Source organism: Hyperolius riggenbachi, chromosome 5 (genome assembly GCF_040937935.1).
Source record: "Hyperolius riggenbachi isolate aHypRig1 chromosome 5, aHypRig1.pri, whole genome shotgun sequence".
Lineage (NCBI taxonomy): Eukaryota > Metazoa > Chordata > Amphibia > Anura > Hyperoliidae > Hyperolius > Hyperolius riggenbachi.
The window spans coordinates 205,023,950-205,043,208 of NC_090650.1; the positions used below are offsets into that span (position 1 = coordinate 205,023,950).

Here is a 19,259-nt window from a genome sequence, read left to right on the forward strand (position 1 = left end):
TGGCAAGAATGTGTCCAAGTGATTAGCAAATGTACAATAACTGCCACTCGCAGGGATCTGTACAGCTGCATTGCAAGCCTGTAGGCTAACGACGAGTTCTTTAGTCCTTCTCTATTTCTGTGATAGGTTTTTACAAATGATTGTGTGGTATTGTTTAAAGCTTTCAGATGCTAGCCTTTGCAAAACCTAGAGAAGTGTAGTCTTGCCATAGGCAATACATAAACATTCATGTTCATTCATTCATTCATTTCTGATTAAGTTAAAGGGTAAAATATGCAGTTTCTGAATGTTTTTGCTCAAATGTTACACTGTTGCTTGTTTCTTGAATGCTTTAACTAACTAGTTGACCAAGCAATATTTATTTGATTTTATAGGAAAGCCAGCTATTGCCCACAGAGATCTGAAGTCCAAAAATATATTGGTAAAGAAAAATGGAACTTGCTGCATTGCGGACCTGGGGTTAGCTGTTCGCCATGACTCAGCTACAGACACAATTGACATTGCACCGAATCACAGAGTTGGAACTAAAAGGTACGTTGCTTGACTTGCTGATCAGTGTAAGTGCAAATGGTTAACGCTGTGGTTGGTCTTATGCTCCTCTTCCCTCCCAACTTTTTTTTTTACCATAGAAAATTAGTACACACAACAAAATGTGCATGTCTGAGGTCTGAAAATATATCCAGTTTCTATCAGGGCTGTGGAGTCGGGTTAAAAATCCACCGACTCCGACTCCTCAGTTTAGGATTCCTCCGACTCCTCTAATTTGCATATTACAATTTTGTTGATTAAAAGTATGTAACATGAAATTCGTCTCTTAACTGCCAACGCTTAGGAATTTTACAAGACAACTGAAGTGAGAAGGATATGAATCAGAATCAGAATCAGTTTTATTTCGCCAAGTACAGCAAGAGCTGTAATCGGAATTATTTGTGGTACACATGGCATAGGCAGTGTAAAGACAGACAGAAAAAGACAGATACAAAACGCATACAATATACAAATACAAAAATAGGAATGCAGTGGTCAAGGACCGTTCTGGCCATATCACTGCTGTGCAGGGCAGTCAGGTAATAATAAGGTGCACTAAAAACGTCCACAGTCTCTTTCTGGATAAAGAACCAGGGCAGGCAGAGGCAGGAGTCGGCTGACCGACCCGGCAGTTAGAGATTCAGGCCGGGCCGGGGAAGGTTAGAGTTCAGTAGACGAACAGCCTGGGGGAAGAAGGTGTTTTTCCGCCTAGTAGTTTTGGATGGTAAAGTCCTAAGCGACGGCCCAATGGGAGGAGCCTGAAGTAGTGGCTGCCTGGGTGGGAGGGGTCGCGGGAGATCATGGTTGCCCTCTTTCTCATCCTAGAAGAGTGGAGGAGATCAAGAGGAGGAAGAGGAGAGCCGATGATCTTCTCTGCGTCAGTTATGACTCTCTGCAGCTTGTGTTTGTCGCTTGCCGCTGCGCCTGCATACCAGACAATTACAGAGGAGCAGAGGATAGATTCTGTGGTGGCGGTATAGAAGCTGGTCAGCAGCTCCCTGGGCATGCCAAATCTCTTCAGTTGGCGCAGGAAGAACAACCGCTGCTGGGATTTCTTCTGAATTTTGGTGGTGTTAAGCCCCCATTTCAGGTTGTTAGTGAGAGTCGTGCCGAGGAACCGAACCGATGATACCTTAGAGACTTCTGTCCCTCCAATGAGGACAGGTGGGAGGGGGGGAGGGTTTCTCCTGAAGTCAACGACTAGTTCAACAGTCTTTGCTGTGTTGAGGACCAGGTTGTTGTCGCTGCACCATTTGCATATTCTCTCGACTTCACTGCGGTACTCGTGCTCCCCGTTGCTACCAATAAGGCCGATGATGGTGGTGTCGTCTGCAAACTTGATGACCTTCACAGAGTCAGCGGATGAGATGCAGTTGTTGGTATAGAGGGAGAACAGCAGAGGTGACAAACACAGCCTTGTGGGGCCCCTGTATTTGTGGTCCGGACGCTGGAGTAGTAGTTGCCAAGCTTCACCTGTTGCGTTCTGTTTGTCAGGAAGTCCTTGATCCAAGCTCGGAGAGAAGGATCAATTCCGAGCTGCGTCAGATTGGTGATCAGGATGTCTGGGCAGATCGTGTTGAACGCTGAGCTAAAGTCTAGGAACAGGATCCTAGCATAGGAGGCGGGGCTGTCCAGGTGCTCAGTGATGTGAGCCATGCTGACATTGATGGCGTCCTCCACGGATCGGTTAGTCCTATAAGCAAATTGGAGTGGGTCTAAAAGGGAGTCCGTGGACCTCTTCAGGTGGGCAAGGACCAGCCGCTCGAGGAGCTTCATGATATTTGAGGTTAGGGCCACTGGTCGGAAGTTATTTAGCTCAGTACTGCCTGTTTTCTTTGGGACCGGTACAATTTTAGACCTCTTAAAACAGGAGGGGACTGTACCACCAGATAATGACTGCTTAAATAAGGAGGTGAGCACAGGGGCTAGCTGATCGGCACAGGTACGCAAGCAGATGGACGACACACCGTCAGGGCCGGAAGATTTCCTGGGGTTCAGCTTGCGGAGGTGCCGGAGTACCTCTGATTCCTGAACAGCACCCGGTGCCAGGGCGACAAGTTCACCCGAGGGGGGGGTCGGAGATGTTTGGCTCGCGGGCTGGTTGGGAGGTTTCTCGAACCTGCAGTAGAACTCGTTGAGCTCCTCCACCAGTCGGGGGCTAGGGGTCACCGTTTGGGGAGCCGGTTTGAAGTTCGTGGCTGCTCTCAGGCCCTTCCATACCTCCCGTGTGTTGGTCGACTGGAGGCAGAGCCCCAGCTTTTCGGCGTAGGCCCTTTTTGCCAGACGCAGTTCTCTTTTCAGGGCGTGCCTGGCCTCTCTGAATTCCTCTGAAGAGCCCGACCTGTGCGCTTCCTCTTTGCGTTTCCGAAGCCGGCGGAGCCTGTCGTTGAACCAGGGCTTGTCGTTGGGATAGACTCTGAAAGACTTCGACGGAATACACGCTTCTTCGCAGAAGCTAATGTAGGAGGTGACATTCTCGGCCCATTCGTCAAGGGTGGGTGCCTCCAGGGCCGACCAGTCGGTGGTTTCAAAGCAAGCTTGGAGCTCCAGTTTGGCGTCCTCTGTCCATTTCTTTGAGGTTTTGACGATGGGCTTTGAGGTCTCCAGGAGCCTCCTGTAGGTGGGGATCAGGTGTATCGTGTTGTGGTCAGAGTTCCCAAGGGGGGCTCCTTGGATGGCCTTGTAAGCACACTTTTGGACCGTATAGCAGTGGTCCAGGATGTTACAGTTCCTGGTAGGACAGGTGATGTGCTGCCGGTAGCGGGGCAACACATGCCGAAGGTTCGCCTTATTGAAGTCGCCCAAGATGATGAACAGGGCCTCCGGATGGGCAGTTTCCCAGCACGAGATGCAGTCACTGAGTACCTGCAGGGCAGTCTTGGAGCATGCGTCGGGAGGGATGTAGACCCCCACGAGGACAAGGGAAGAGAACTCCCTAGGGGAGTACCGAGGCCTGCAGTTTATAGCAAAGATCTCAACATCAGGAGTGCAGGCCTTGTGGAGAGTGGTGGTGTCGGAGCACCAGGAGGAGTTTATGTAAAAGCATACACCACCTCCTCTCGTTTTCCCAGAGAGGGCTGCGTCACGGTCTGCTCTTAGGAGGTCGTAGCCTGGTACATGCAGAGAGTTATCGGGGATGCTGTCGCACAGCCAGGTTTCGGTGAAACAGAGAACAGGGGTATACTTGCTGATCTGGGGTTTGCTACCGAGTAGGAGGAGCAGCTCATCCAGTTTGTTGGGGAGTGAGCAGACGTTAGCTAGTAGGATGGCAGGGACAGGTGAGCGTAGGCCTTTCCTTTTGAGTCGGACCTGAGCCCCCGCCCACCTTCCTCTGTGGCGGCGTTTGTTTGTGGCTGGCTTGGTGGAGAGATACTTGATGTGAGCGGTGACAGTGTTCCACAGGGGGGAGCCCAGTGAAAGGTTGAGACCATCCGGGGGTTCCCATTTAAGAAGGGCCTCTCTAGAGAGTGTGGCAGTCCGTACTCCGGCCATGGCACAAAATACCACAGTAGGTAGACAGATAGATGGCAAGGGGCAGGCAGCACGTCTCAGTTAGGGACACAATAGATGGACTGGAGCAGGCGGCACAGTGTGTGGTACAATGGATGGTGCGGTGAACGCAGCACAGTAGTGGACGGTCTCAGGCCCAAAAAACAGATGGTATGGGGCAGGCAGCAAAACACAGACCAGGGCACAGCTAGATGATATGGAGCAGGCAGCCCCCCACAGTCGATGGCACGGATAGGGTGGTGTGGAGCAGGCTAGATGGTATGGAGCGACGACCCAGGTGGATGGATGAAGTGTAGCAGGCAGCACGGCACAGTCAAAGGCAGATGGATGGCATAGAGCAGGAGGCACAGCACAGGCAGAGGAAGGTGTGAAGCAGGCACAGCACAGGCAAGGCAAGGCACAGGAGATGGTATGCAGCAGGCACAGCACAGCAAACAGCGGAGGATCCCCAGTAGGAGGTGGGGAGATGGAACTGCAGAACTCACCAGGATTACACCGGTTGGTGGGGTGCAGGCAGGGCAGAGCGGAGTCCTCATCAGCAGTGGCGGGGAGCACTCAGGGTGAGGTGCAGCCCGGAGGGCCAGGTTGGTGGGATGCAGGCCGGGCAGACCAGAGTCCTCCTTCAGCAGACTGGGACCACGTGGATGCCGGCCTCAGGGCGAGGTGCAGGCCCGGAGGGCCAGGTTGGTGGGATGCAGGCCGGGCAGAGCAGAGTCCTCCTCAGCAGACTGGGACCGCGTGGATGCAGGCCTCAGGGCGAGGTGCAGGCCGGAGGGCCAGGTTGGTGGGATGCAGGCCGGGCAGAGCAGAGTCCTCCAGGTGCAGGTAGCAGATGGGCCAGCCGGGACCACGTGGATGCAGGCCTGGACCACGAGGGTGCAGGCCTGGACCACGTGGGTGCAGCAGGAGGATAGGAGAGCGGGCCAAGGAGGTGTCTGTAGCGCCAGGAGCAGCGGCCAGGAGCAGCGTCAGGATGCAGGAGCTGGTGTTACAGCGGCAGTGTCCGTGGCTCCGAGGAGCAGCCACCAGGAAGCCGGGACCAGGAGCGGCGACAGGATGCCAGCTGGAGGTGTGGCGGCAGAGTGCAACCATGGGATCCGATGGAGCACGGACATCCGGGGCCACCCAGAGGCCGGGGGTGGCGGCGGCCAGGCTTCAGAGAGTTGTGGCCAGGAGCTTGCTGGGCTGCGGAGGGGCGCCGCCGATTGACTGGAGGCGGGCGATCCTAGGAGCACGTACATCCGGGGCCACCCGGAGGTCGGGGGCCAGGCCTCAGTGAGTTGCGGCCGGGGAGCCTGCCGGGCTGCGGAGGGAGCCGCCGATAGACTGGAGGCAGTGTCCGGAGGTCGGGAGCCAGGGCGGCATCGGCCGGAAGGTGTTGCTGAGGAGCAGAACCGGGTGCGACGCTGTGCTGCGGGAGCCACCGAGTATCTGAAGGAGGTGTCCGGAGGCAGGGAGCCGGAGCGGCAGACAGGAGGCACAGGTAGAAGCACCAAACTAAGATATGCAAAACTATACTAAAAAAACTAAGATAAACTAACTAAAAAACAATAAAAACTGCTTGAAGGTGGGAGCCATGTGACCGAGGCGACCTGCGTGGGCGCCATCTTGGTATCTGCACTACTATATTCCCTTTAGACTAAAACTAGTCCTTGGTAAGGCCAGAAACCCACTGGGAGCGCTTTGTAAGCGTGAGTGATTTGAAAAAGCTCTTGGTAATGCAATGCTATGGGGGATTTTTATAAAATCACATCACTCAAGTGGGATCACACCCATAGCATTACATTAGCTAAAGCTTTTCAAACCACAAAGCGCTCAGAAAAGCTCTCCTAGTGGGTTTCTAGCCTAAGAGTACTTGTAAAAGGTACAAACCGGAACAAAGAACATCTATCAGGCCCTAGGCAATGTAAGTGTGGGTACATGTAAGAATGACGTGCAGGTACTCTGCAGGGAAATGAGGAGATTGTAAACAGACAACACCTCTGTGTTCAATGTGCACAGCATTCTCAGTGGATTCCCTGCAGCTCTGTGGGGAGTGCATATGTAGAGTATAGTACTACTGTGTAACAAAGTAAACCTGAGACAGATAAAATTAAAGTTTTATACATACCTGGGGCTTCCTCCAGCCGCCTTCAGGATAATCAGTCCCTCGTTGTCCTCCTCCACCACCTGGATCTTCTGCTATGAGTCCAGGTACTTGAGCCAGTCAGGCGTAGTGCGCATGCACACACTCCGCCGCCAGGAGCATACTACACCTGTGCAGCACTATTGCGCAGGTGCAGAATGTTCCTAGCTGTGGGATCGGCATGCGGCCGGACAGCGCTGACTGGCTGAATTACCAGGACTCATAGCAGAAGATCCGGGTGGTGGAGGACAGTGAGGGACTGATTAGCCTGAAGGGGGCTGGAGGAAGCCCCAGGTATGTATAAAACTTTACTTTTCATCCTTCTCAGTTACCCTTTAATTTGTAGTCACCAAACCAAATTTTAATAACCTATCAAATTATTTTATTTCATCAGCAAAGGGAGTGCATACATTTGCATAAATCAGCATCAATGCAGAATTATTTCCATCTCGTTGACCATCTATTAGTGACATAGCTACACATCAGGCTTTATTCTTACAGCATAGATGTTATTTAGTATATATATGAGATTCCTGTGTACACATCATATATACAGTCACAATCAGATATGTATATCTGACCTTAAAAATACGAGGACTGCTTTATTGAAGCAGCACAAGTAACTAGTTTTGATTGGTTTATTTCATTTTTGTGGACTAAGCACAGCTATTACTGTATATATACTGTATATATACATTATTTTTAATGACTATTATCTGAGAAATAGAACATTTTATCATTTTCTATTTTAATTACAGTTACAAATTCATTAGGAGTCGGTGCATTTTTTCCTGACTCCGACTCCAGGCACCCAAAATTGTCCGACTCCACGACTCCGACTCCACAGCCCTGGTTTCTATTCCAGTCTCTCATGCTACAAACATTCAGAAGAGACAAGTCATTGAGTCTGACACTGCACCCTTCTATATTTCAGATACATGGCTCCAGAGGTCCTGGATGATTCTATAAACATGAAACATTTTGAGTCCTTTAAGCGTGCTGATATCTATGCAATGGGATTAGTGTTCTGGGAAATCGCTCGGCGTTGTTCAATTGGTGGTAAGCTTTATCGTATTTCACTAAACCTGCAGATATTTAAAAGAAGCCGAATGTTGAAATTTCCACTTACATTATAAAATTGCCATGAACCTAGATTAGTGCTGCAGTCTTTTTTTACTTTGTCGTTAAAAATCTAATTTCCATTTCAACTTGTAGCCAGCTAAGAATGCTTGTACTTGACAATAAGCTCAAATTGCACTACTTTACAACCATACTCTGCTTGATATTACAGACTCTTTTTCTGCTGTAAGAAAGTGTTCACAATCCCCCTCCCCCAGGAAAGTGTTAATGTTTACCTAACTAATTAACCCCTTTTGTCACCTATATTTAGCTTTTAAAGCGAATTGGAGATGAAAAACTAACTATAACCAGTAACTTGTCTATATATCTTATCCAACGTTTAGTAGTTTACACAGCAAATCTAGCTGCAACCAGCTTAAATAGAATATGCTTATTTCTTTCTGTGATACAATGACAGCAGCCATGTTGTTTGTAAACATTACACAGAAGCAAGCTTATCTGCATCTTGAGAACTCGGCCTGTTAAAAAAATCTAATCCTCCCCTCTGCCTCTGAAATCTCTGGCTAGTAATACCTCCCCCTCCTCCTGCCCAGACTGAGCTCCCATGAGCCCTTGCTACTGTCTGAAAATGCCTTGGCTCTCTGAAAACATGTGGGCGAGGCTTGTTTAGTTTATAGGAAATTAGAGTATTAAAACAAAAACTAAAAAGTATTTGGCTTGAGGAATGGCCTATAAACAATAGGAAAGGAACACAATTATGCAATGAGTAAAAGTTCATCTCGGATCCACTTTAAGATCAGTAGACACTTGTAATGGCTGCCGCCCATAGTGATCGGATAAGATCGCTATGGCGACAGTCCCGAGACCTAACTCTGTACAGATACATTGCTATCCGGTTGTTTATCTTTACAGCATTGGGGTCCCCAACCTGTGCGCCATATCGAATAGATCCAATCTCTACAAACGCACAGGCTGGCGATAATGGTACGCCACATTCCCAACTACTAATCAAAAATATGGCATGTAGGGTATAATTCTAACCAGAATAAGATAAATATATTGTGAGGTGTTTTATAACTGTGACACTTGTCATGTAAAAATTATGAAGGGTGTAAAATGAAAAAAGGTCTCTTCTACATTTACGCCTAACTTTTTCCTACAAAATGCCTATAAAATTAAATGAGAACAAATATCAGAAGAAAGCCCAGATTGTCCTAAAAAAATGTGTATCACTTTGATGATATGAGTAATAAAAAAAGTTATTGCTGTATCATTGTGACACAGCTGATTTGGCAAGATAGTCAGGAATCTGTGTGGAAAAATGTGAACTGGTTAATTACGAAGGAAGTATGCTGGAAGGAGCCCAAGACAAGTTAATGAGGAATCCACAGGAGCATAAAAATATTTCCTTATCTATTTTCTTTTCCTAGTTTCTCATCCTTTACACTTAATAAATGTTTTCTTTAGAGGTATATATGCAGATATATACGCAGAATAAATTTTAACTGTACTTTTATTGTTTCAAATATGTTTGAAAAGGTATACATGAAGACTATCAGTTGCCTTATTATGATCTTGTTCCATCTGATCCATCTGTGGAGGAGATGAAAAAAGTTGTTTGTGAACAGAAATTGAGACCAAACATTCCAAACCGATGGCAGAGTTGTGAAGTAAGTATTGTTTGTAAATCGGAAGGGTTTTAGTAATGAGTAGATACAGTGGTGAGGCTCTTATGCTATAATTAGGTTTTTCCAGGAAATTACAGTTGGCATGATGACCAGGCATCCTATTTATAGCACTGTCATCTTCCCATTTTATGGCCCTTGTTAATTCCTGATCTGAACAGCAATATCAAACTTGCATTTCATCCATGATTGAAGCTTTTATAGTCTTCATATCTAAACGTTAAAGCAGACCTGATGGGCTTGATTCATATTGACGTCTCATCCCAGCCAAGCCAGATTCTTGCCAGAAAAATATCCAGTGTTTAAAGTGGACCTGAATTTAGAACGTCCTCTCTTCTCTAAAAGATACATAACAGCATAATAACCTTAAAACAAAAAAATCTTTGTTGCAGCTGATACAAATGCAAAAATAAATATGCACTGTACTTCTTGATTCTTGGAAGCAGACATATTAACACCCTGTGCCTTCAAATGAGCTTATCTGCCATTGGCAGTCATGTGACAAAGGGGAGAGATGAAATTACAGTTTGAGATTAGACACAAATAAGGGTGAATTAGACAGGCTAACTCTCTAAATACATACGGGATGCCTTTCTCTCTGTTTTCATTCTATCCAGTCCAATAGTTTGGGTCCACTTTAAAGGAAAATGCAGTTAGGTTTCATTGGATTTGAATAAGAATAACCATTTATAATTCATAGCTGTTAATAATAATAAAAAAAAAAAAAATAAGGCCAATTAATCAGTCCGTTAGTTACTACCAATCAAACATTCGTTGATCAAGGACAGTGTTTGTATGATCGAGGAGTAGGCAAATGACCACTGCATAGCTGCGCAAGTGATTTTTTTTTTTTAGTACAAAGCTAGAAGCTGTGATGGTACAAGTGATGCAGGATAGAGACCAAGGCACAATTAGTATCAGGAAGTTTATAATTTGATCTTCTAGTGTATGGCCAACTTAATTCAGGCAGGCGGTAAGTTCCCCTTAAATGCTGGGAGTTCAGATGGACTCTCCTGGGATTTCAGGGGAACTTGCATCTTTGTCAGAACAGTAATTTCCCTCCAGGTAGACTCTAGTTATCGCAAAGTAGACATTGAGTCAATAGTGGCTGGATTCTGCAAGCAATAACTTGCCAATTAAAAAACAATTAAGGAGGAGTTGTGCACCATGTAATCTCAATAAGAACTAACCAAAATCTAACAATTAGTCAGACTGCAGTCACTGCTAGCTTTTTGCTGCTCAATTCAGTACAAAACTTTATGGTGGTCATTTGCCCCAAATCAGCAAAAAAAGGGTGCTGCTGCCATTTTGAAATTTTGACACCACCTTAGACTGAATTATTTATTGTGGCTATAGCAGCATCCATTGGACTATGTGGGCGGCGGTTGAACAGACGTCAAAAAGGGAAGAAATTGGCAGCGGAGGGACAAATGGCAAGAGTAAGTGATTGGGGGCATGAGGTTCGGCTGTTATGTAGTCGAACCCCACATTGTTACTAAAGCTTAATGTCAGGCCTAAATAGCGGTAGGTTAGTGATAGGAGTGGGGGGGGGGGGGGTTAGTGTGAGATGAAGGTTGGGTAGATCAATTGTAGAATATCTACTACTGGTATTAACTAATAGCCAGTAGTGAAATATTATGCTTACCAATATTCTACTTGTCCCCAGCTTCTCTATTCTGGCTTCTCTCCGCTCCTAAATTTCCCTGGCACCCTTATTGCATCTACGCCAATCACTCACCCTTTCAGTTAAAATTTAACAAACTGAAATTGATTTTAAGTTTATTGATCAGTAAGGCCGAAGGGTAATGAAGCCCCTTCAGATTTATTTAACCCTCTCAGGACCGGCACATTATCCCCTATTAAGGACCAGAGGAACTCATTTCCCTGGTGAGCTAGTGTCATTCCCCCCCCCCCAACTTACTGGTGGTCTTATAGTCTTGACTTCTGAATGTTGTTTGTATAGCACTCTTTACTAAACTGTGCCGCCTTGGCTTTTCTTAGGGAAAGCTCAGATTATAACTTACACTCAGCATCTCTTTTACTGTGGATGGTACTTTTAAAGCCTACCTAAACTTAGTGTACCTGGGATCAGGAATAAGAAAGGTTTTATATTTACCCGAGCTTCCTCCAGCCCATGAGCACCGCTGCGTCCCTCACCATCCTCCCAAGTGCCTCCGTTCAGCCGCAATCATCCCCAGTAACTGACTCAGTTGCGTCAGTCAGGCTCTTCTGCGCATACATGGAAAGCCGTGCATGCGCAGAAGAGCCTGACTAGCGTGACCGTGCAAAGATTAACGAGGCTGATTGTTGCCGCATAGAGCCACCCAGGAGGATGGCGAGGGATGCATCGGTGCTGATAGGGCTGGAAGAAGCTTTGGGTAAGTATAAAATCTTAATCCTGCTCTCAGGTTTCCTTTAAAGAAACCATGCAGGTCTGGTGGTGGCAAGATCAGCATAAAACTTGGTACACACGAGATAGGTCTTTAGAAAATGAAGGATCAAAGGCCAATTTTACCACCTGCTTGTAGTATGAGCGCATACCTACACCGTCTATTCTTAAAGGAGTCATCAGGGAAAACTTACTAAAATAGCTGCTACTTACCGGGGGCTTCCTCCAGCCCCAAGCTCCCAGCATGTCCCTCGCCGCAGCTCTCCCCGCAATTGTTCGCCGCAGCTCTGTTCCCGTCCCCGGCGATGACATCAGGGCGACCTCCAGGTCGGCCTTTACTGCGCCTGCGTGAGCGGCGCTGTCAATCACCGCCCCGTGGACCGGAGCGGACTGCGCAGTCGCCCTGGCGTAATCGCCGGGGACCGGGACGGAGCTGCGGCAAACTGCTGCGGGGAGAGCTGCGGCGAGGGACATGTTGGGAGCTTGGGGCTGGAGGAAGCCCCCGGTAAGTAGCACTTATTTTAGTAAGTTTTCCCTGATGACTCCTTTTAAGGTGGTCTTAGTCAGTATTTCTACTTTGCTCTAAAAGATTCCTTACAGCTTGAAAGCTACTATCCCAGAAACATTTCTTAGCAGAACATCACTGAAACACAGCACCTTGTTCTGCCATGTAAAGGCTATTCAGCTTAAAATCCGCATACAGACTGGAGATAAGTGTCTTTGTTTGCATTCCTATGTTGTTACGTTTGTGTGTAAACCACTGAAAACACTGAGAAGCTCTCTCTGCTTCAGGCATACACACAGTTCAGAACAGCTCACTAGACTATTTTAATATATACTTATATTACTTGTGCACAAAAGCAAATATAACTGTATGAGTAATAAAAAGTAGGAAAACACATTTTTATTGAATGTTATGTCCGAGTTTTAGATCACTTTAAGCTGAGTATACCCATCAGATAAAAATGTTTTCAAAGGGAGGAATTAATCTGTCACATAGGTTTGTCAGGGAGGTTTGAATGACTGATCTTTCTAAAGGTGCTGTACACATGCAAAAGATCAGATGCTGCAAAATGCTTTAATAGTCTTTCATTCCTTCTTTTTCAACCATGTGTGTGTGCACACAAAAGTTAATATCTGGAGATCTCATACACCTTGTTTAACAGACAATCATCTGCAGATCGGATCCACTGTCATGAATTTGAAAGATAAAATATCTTTATTCTGTATCTTTTGAGGTCTTGTTGTGAACTTTTTTGTACAAAGATTATCTGCAGAGATTATCTTTGATTTTTCATTTTTTCATTCCTCAAAGACTTTTATCTTGTGTGTACCCTTCTTTAGTGTTCAAAATATGTTGGCCCTCCCACTACATGGAGGTGGTAAAATTGGCGAGTCATATGCAGATTAAAATTGGGTGTGTATGGACCTTTTACTCTCTAGCTCCTACCACAGCCGTTCTTTTCCACAGATCAGAATAGTGAGTCCCAGCATTACTACATAGCCGCCTCTTCCCCACCCTCTTTTAGACTGTCAGGAATGTATGTGTTCTATTGCCTGTGATCTTAGTAGCTCCCATATACTGAGATTAGGCTGTACAAGTGTAAGCCACTGACCTACTGTAAGTATATAGGAGGTATGCTATAAATAGAAATGATGATGCAGTCCTTGCAGGGAGAGGTCCTCTGTGCAGCAAATATAGGACTTGTGATACCTGCCTTTACTACGTAGAAGAGCTGCTGCGACTTGGCCCTTTGCATTTACTTATAATTTAGGGCATTAATACAGCCATCCAAAGATAGATGCTGGCTGTAAATTGTATGAGCTTTCATTAAGATTAATCACACTTCCTGTTGTGCAACCTGCAGCATATAGTACAGTCTACACCGTAACCTGCATCACTGCCCTTAGCATCAGCCATTGATAAATTTGGCCCTGATATTTATATATCATATAGCTGAACTGTCATGTATTTTCTTTCTTCTAACCTTGGCTGTTTGTGATGTTTACTAGGCATTGCGCGTGATGGCCAAAATAATGCGCGAATGTTGGTATGCCAATGGGGCAGCACGGCTCACTGCTTTACGGATCAAGAAAACCTTATCACAGCTCAGCCAGCAAGAAGGCATAAAGATGTAATTTATCATCTTGAACAGAACTACCATAGATTTTTTTTTTCTCTTACTTGTTTGCCTGATCTGAAGATTCATTGTTCTACCTCGTAGAGGGAATGGTCTGACATTGCTGCCTGTTTAAAAAGACATAGGATGAACACGAGACCCAATGTGCACATGCAGCAAAGAGAATAGTCTCCTCGCTATACTGTATGTTGTAAGCTACCCCAGGACATTATGTAAATGTGTAATTACGTATTTCTAAATTTCTATTAACAATGGTACCAATGAACATGCTGTGTATGTGTACATATGTATGTGATGAATCTTTTTTTTTTTTTTTCCTTTTTTTTTAAATTCTCCACTGCAACCAGCCTTTATGAATGTATGTATTAACCCAACTTTGTGTATGTATGGCTTTTATTTGTCTACTGGGTGCTTTTAATTTTCCATTTCCTGTTGAGCCTTTTTCCCATTTTCAAAGTTGTATTGCTCAAATACCTCATGCTGTTTTCTGGATATCACTTATGCAATTCATTTTATATAGTGCTACAGCTTACAAAGCTAATGAAGTTACCAGTAAGTGCCACACACGGTATGTAAGTGTATATACACCTAGGGATTCTTTCTTCAGTACTCCATACCTTTTATGCAACAGTTTTTTAGATATACAAAAGCTTCTTTACTGGGGAAAAAAAGCTTTAGTTGGAAATGTGTAAGTAACATTTTTCAGAATTGGCTATTTTTTCATTCACGGTGTATGGTTCTTATAGTTTTGTATGGTAAAAACATTTACATTTTAAGTGAACTGTGGGCAGACAACAGGAGATTTGTAGCAAACTCGCACCTACTTTCTTTGTTTCAGCACTTCTGTGATAAAGAAATCAGGAATGTTCCCTTAAGGGACAGATTTTATATTGCTGAAACTAAATATCTGTCTGTATGTTAAGCAACCTTGTTGAGTGCTGCACTCTTCAAAAGCCTGGCGCTCTCATTGGTGTTAGTGTTTTTGGCCAGCCATAGCAATCTTTCAAGACTTGTTACAGTCACTATAGCAAGTCTTATGCAGCAAGGAAGATCTATGAGCACCCAAACTCTACAGAGTGCCAATCTCATAGGAAGAAGAAGCTTGGGTTGTAGGAAGGCACCTTTTCACCAGAGTCTTCCACAGAATAAACCTACCGGTACATGCATGTAGTAAATTATGCGATTGCACAGTTAGGAAGCGCGCCAATGTTTCTTACCAATTATACTTTCCACTTAAAGGGCAACTCACATGAGAAGAATATGGAAGCTTCCTTATGTATTTCCGTTTAAACAATACCAGTTGCCTGCAGTCCATCTATTTGGCTGCAGTAGTATCTGAATCGCACGAGAAACGAGCATGCATCCAATCTTGTCAGTTCTGACAATATTGTCAAACACCTGATCTGCTGCATGCTTGTTTAGGGTCTATGGCTGTATTAGAGGCTAGTATTAGAGGCAGAGGATCAGCAGGGCAGCCAGGCAACTGGTATTTTTTAAAGGAAATAAAAATGGAAGCCGCCATATCCCTCACATTACAGTTGTGCTGTAAAGTTCACCATAATTGATTCCAGTTTGGGAGGATGCAAGGAGTGGTTTTAAATGCAGCAAGGTGTAAAGGGCTTGAAATAAAATTATGAAAGCAGTCCCTAGATTTTAGCATCCAAAGCAGACACTGATTTTATAGCTGCTAATCAACATTTCAATTGATGGTTTGAAGTGTCTTGCTCAGCCTGCACCTTCCAAATGGTCGCTCAATATTGTGATAACTGCTGTCACAATTTCATGTGATGCTCCGGGTTGAAGCCATCTCCCATGCAATGCACTTTCTTTTTTACGGATACATTTATTTGAATATTGACTTTGTATACATCTAAATGTTTGTATGCAATTCTTGTAAAGCCATAAACTGAAATCTTATTGGAAAACTCCTAAGATTACATTACAGTAAAATCTTGTAGACTGTCAAATGTATTTATTGCAGGCTCCAGGAACACACTTGACTTTCAGTTTTCCACGCACGTTTTTCTGCATATTTTTTCTGCACACCAAGTGTGTTTCCATGTAGGAAAACACGCGTTTTTTCACAGCAGCTGATGTAATTGATAGAGAAAACTGCCAAAATGTGCAGTTCCATGAGTCATCATGCAGAATGTCAGTTTTTTTTCTGCACGCGACAACTCAGTAAGTGTGTACTAGCCCATTGATTATCATGAGTTCTCAGTTTTTCTGTGCAGAAAATGCGCACGAAAACAGCCAAGTATGTTCCCTGCCTGAAAAGATTCAGTGCTTCATGACTTGAACATTGTGGCTCATTAGAGTTTCTGCGTCAGGAATAACTGTCCCCTACAGTCAGGTAGCATAGTAGGAAATAATCTCAGCTACTGGGTACATTATGAACTTGAAATAAATTGGGAACATTGTTTTGTGTTTGTAGAAAAGGTATTAAGGTGCATTGGGCGCTTTCACTATGGTTTGCCCATAATTGGAATATTAACGTGTATAGGATTGTTATGCGTAGAAACAAACAGTCCCCTTCTTGAGGGCTGCAAGTATCTTGTGCTCATTCTGTCTTCCTAGTCTGCCTGAGCTGGCCTCTCATGAGGCTCCTGGCAGTAACTGTGCATCTCATGAACGTTATCATTGACTGGCCAGCAAGATGCAGCAAATGTTTTGGCATAATGTTGCACTTCTCAGAGGCACCTGTTCTTATACCTAATGTTGCTTTTCCAAAAAGCCAATGCATACGGGCTGGTTCAGACAGGCTTTCGGGGGATATCTTGTTTAGCCGATGCAACCCTTTTTTGTGCAGGAGCAGAAGTGTTTGGCATTGGTTCCTGTTATCGCAACTGGATCAAGCATGGCGTTTACAGAGACTGTAATAGCTGGTACCGTCGTTTAATAACTGCTTCCATTTATTTGAATAGACAGTGCTTGAGCTACGAATTCTGTGACCGTCCCGTTTAACACCTGTGTGAACCGACCCAAAAATTATATATTGTATACTACAGTCATATTCAAGAGCTTCATATAGGACAAGTGGTACATAGATTGTCTTCAACCCTCCTTATGCTGGGATTACATAATGGGAATGATTTAAAATGCATTTTCACCGGGTTTCCTCTGTTTTCACATTGTCTGTTACTTTTTAAAGTTCACAAAGAGCAAAACTATAATATAATTAAGGCACGAAAAGTAATATTGAAATGAAGTTAATCAGGAACAACTTACTTTGAGTGATTATTTTGCTTGTAAATGTGCTGCAATATAATTTTTATCACATAGGTGATAAGTTTTTTTTCGGCATATTTACTGGCTGATCGATGTTTTCCTGATCAATTTCCATTTACTTCTATGAGAAAATCAATCAGAAAAACGATCAAAATCAGATTGAACCTGTTGGAAATGATCTATCGAGCAATCTATCTGCCAAAAATAAACTCATGGTGTATTCCCAGCATTAGAGATTCGTTCTGGCTGTAGGCAGTAATTCATTTCCCAGTATAAACAATGGGTTGGTTTATAAGCACTGCTCTAGGCAGTTCTGGTGCACTGACAGGTTTATGGTAGGAGATGCAGAATAAAGTAGCAAGTCTGAAGCCACAGGCTCTATTTAGTGTAAGGCTGATAATTTTAAAATGTCTCTCAATTTATAGGAATGAATAGGCTTTATAAATGAATAATAATAAAAGCTAATTGCTTGCAGCATCTGTACTCTAGCAACCTGAATCTCACTCGTACCTGTGCTTTTTCACTCATTGGCCACAATTCAGTAGGATCATACTAGTTTTAATAAGACCGGTGAAAACTTATCACCACACATCAATCCGTATTTTAAAGAGACTCTAACACATTTTTCAGCCTTAGTTCTTCTATCCTATAAGTTCCTATGCCTGTTCTAATTTGCTCTGGCTTACTGCAGCCTTTCCTAATTGCACTGTCTCTGTAATAAAGCTTATCTCCTTTCCTCTGTTGTGTCTGTTGGGCTAAGGCTTGAATGTGTGGAATGTGCAGGGCTGCTTGTGATTGGATAGAAGCGATACACACCCTCTGCAGGCCCCCTGCACACTCTGTATGACTCACACACTCTGTTTATGTGAGCCTATCACAAGCTGGTTAGTTTGTTTGTAAACACTGCCTAAGGCTGCTTACACACTAAGATGTTACAGGCGCACGTCAGTGCGCCTGTAACGCTCCCCCAACGCACAGCAATGTAACTCAAGTGGGCTGTTCACACAGCCCACGTTGCGTTACATGTAACGCTGCACGTTCTGCCGAAAGTGCAGCATGGTACGGCGTTAGAGCGGCTATAGCCGCGTTAGACTGTTTGCACATGTGCAGTGGGGGGAGAGAGGAGGCGGGGAGATGCTGCAACAGTAGCCGCGCACATGGCTACTTAATATTCACTGCACTGGCGGCCGCTGATTGGCCGGCGGGACCACGTGATGCGGAGTGTCTCGCTCCGCATCACGTAGTCCCGCCGGCCAATCAGCGCCACTCTGGGAGACCTTATACGGATAGAGCTGCCTAACACGGCTCACTCTACCGTCCTCTCCTGCATCACCATGCGTTGCATTAGGTGCACGTTATGCGACCTTAACGTAGCACCTAACGCAACGTCTTGGTGTGCAAGTAGCCTATAACTGTTAATTACAAGCCAGGATTGCAGCAGAGAGTGGCAGAAACAGCACAGAGGGGCACAGGAGAAAATAAGGAATAGAATGGTATGCTTTTTAGTGTAAGAATATTAGAGTACAGTTTCTGTTTAAGTATTCATTTACTAGAAGCTTGTCTTATTAACATGTAGTGATATGCTTTTACAGTGAGAGTGTTATCGCCTCTGCAGTTATTCTCACATGCAGTAGATGGTGAGGGGGAAAAGCACATGCAGGCAGGATGTAGCTCCACCCCTCCTGCTGCAAGGATGATTACAGCTAGCCTGTGTAGGATAACCAGGGAAGGAGAGGGAGGGGCTGTGTGTGTGGCAGGGTCTGTTTGTACTTCTGTGTGTATACCTTCTGCATAAACTAGTAAAAAAATAAAGCAGACAGCTCAGAATGCTTCACTTTACATTGCAGTCTGTAGTAACACTCCACTTAACGACTGTTTAACCAGCTGGGCGGTATGGACGAGCTCAGCTCGTCCAGTACCGCCGGAGCCTGCCGCTCAGGCCCTGCTGGGCCGATTTGCCCCAAATAAAGTGCAGCACACGCAGCCGGCACTTTGCCAGCCGCGTGTGCTGCCCGATCGCCGCCGCTCTGCGGCGATTCGCCGCGAGCAGCGGCGAAAGAGGGTCCCCCCAGCCGCCTGAGCCCTGCGCAGCCGGAACAAAAAGTTCCGGCCAGCGCTAAGGGCTGGATCGGATGCGTCTGACGTCAGGACGTCGGCTGACGTCCATGACGTCACTCCGCTCGTCGCTATGGCGACGGTGTAAGCAAAACAAGGAAGGCCGCTCATTGCGGCCTTCCTTGTTTATTCTGGCCGCCGGAGGCGATCGGAAGAACGCCTCCGGAGCGCCATCTAGTGGGCTTTCATGCAGCCAACTTTCAGTTGGCTGCATGAAATAGTTTTTTTTTAATTTAAAAAAAACCCTCCCGCAGCCTCCCTGGCGATCTTATCAGAACGCCAGGGTGGTTAAACCAGGTGATAATTCCTCACACACTTAACAGTTATCACTTGCACTCCTCACATCTTTAACATTAGAATTCTGTAATTCTTTTAGTTGAAACCTTAACTTTAGAAATCACTCCTTAAAGCTGATCCGAGATGAAAAACTAACTATAACAAGTAACTTGTCTAGATAT

At 45.2% G+C, this 19,259-nt stretch overlaps 1 protein-coding gene across 2 annotated transcripts in view; it reads left to right on the top strand.

Annotated features, from left to right (window-relative positions):
* TGFBR1 (transforming growth factor beta receptor 1) overlaps nucleotides 1-17,868 on the top strand; it is a 99,367-nt gene extending 81,499 nt beyond the window's left edge. For both annotated transcript variants that reach the window (XM_068236612.1, XM_068236613.1), the window contains exons 6-9: nucleotides 375-531; nucleotides 7,098-7,222; nucleotides 8,783-8,913; nucleotides 13,331-17,868. In XM_068236612.1, coding sequence (XP_068092713.1) covers nucleotides 375-531; nucleotides 7,098-7,222; nucleotides 8,783-8,913; nucleotides 13,331-13,456 — 539 coding nt within the window. In that variant the 3' untranslated portion in view covers nucleotides 13,457-17,868. The remainder of the gene's footprint in view (nucleotides 1-374; nucleotides 532-7,097; nucleotides 7,223-8,782; nucleotides 8,914-13,330) is intronic.
* The last annotated feature ends 1,391 nt before the right edge of the window (nucleotides 17,869-19,259 follow it).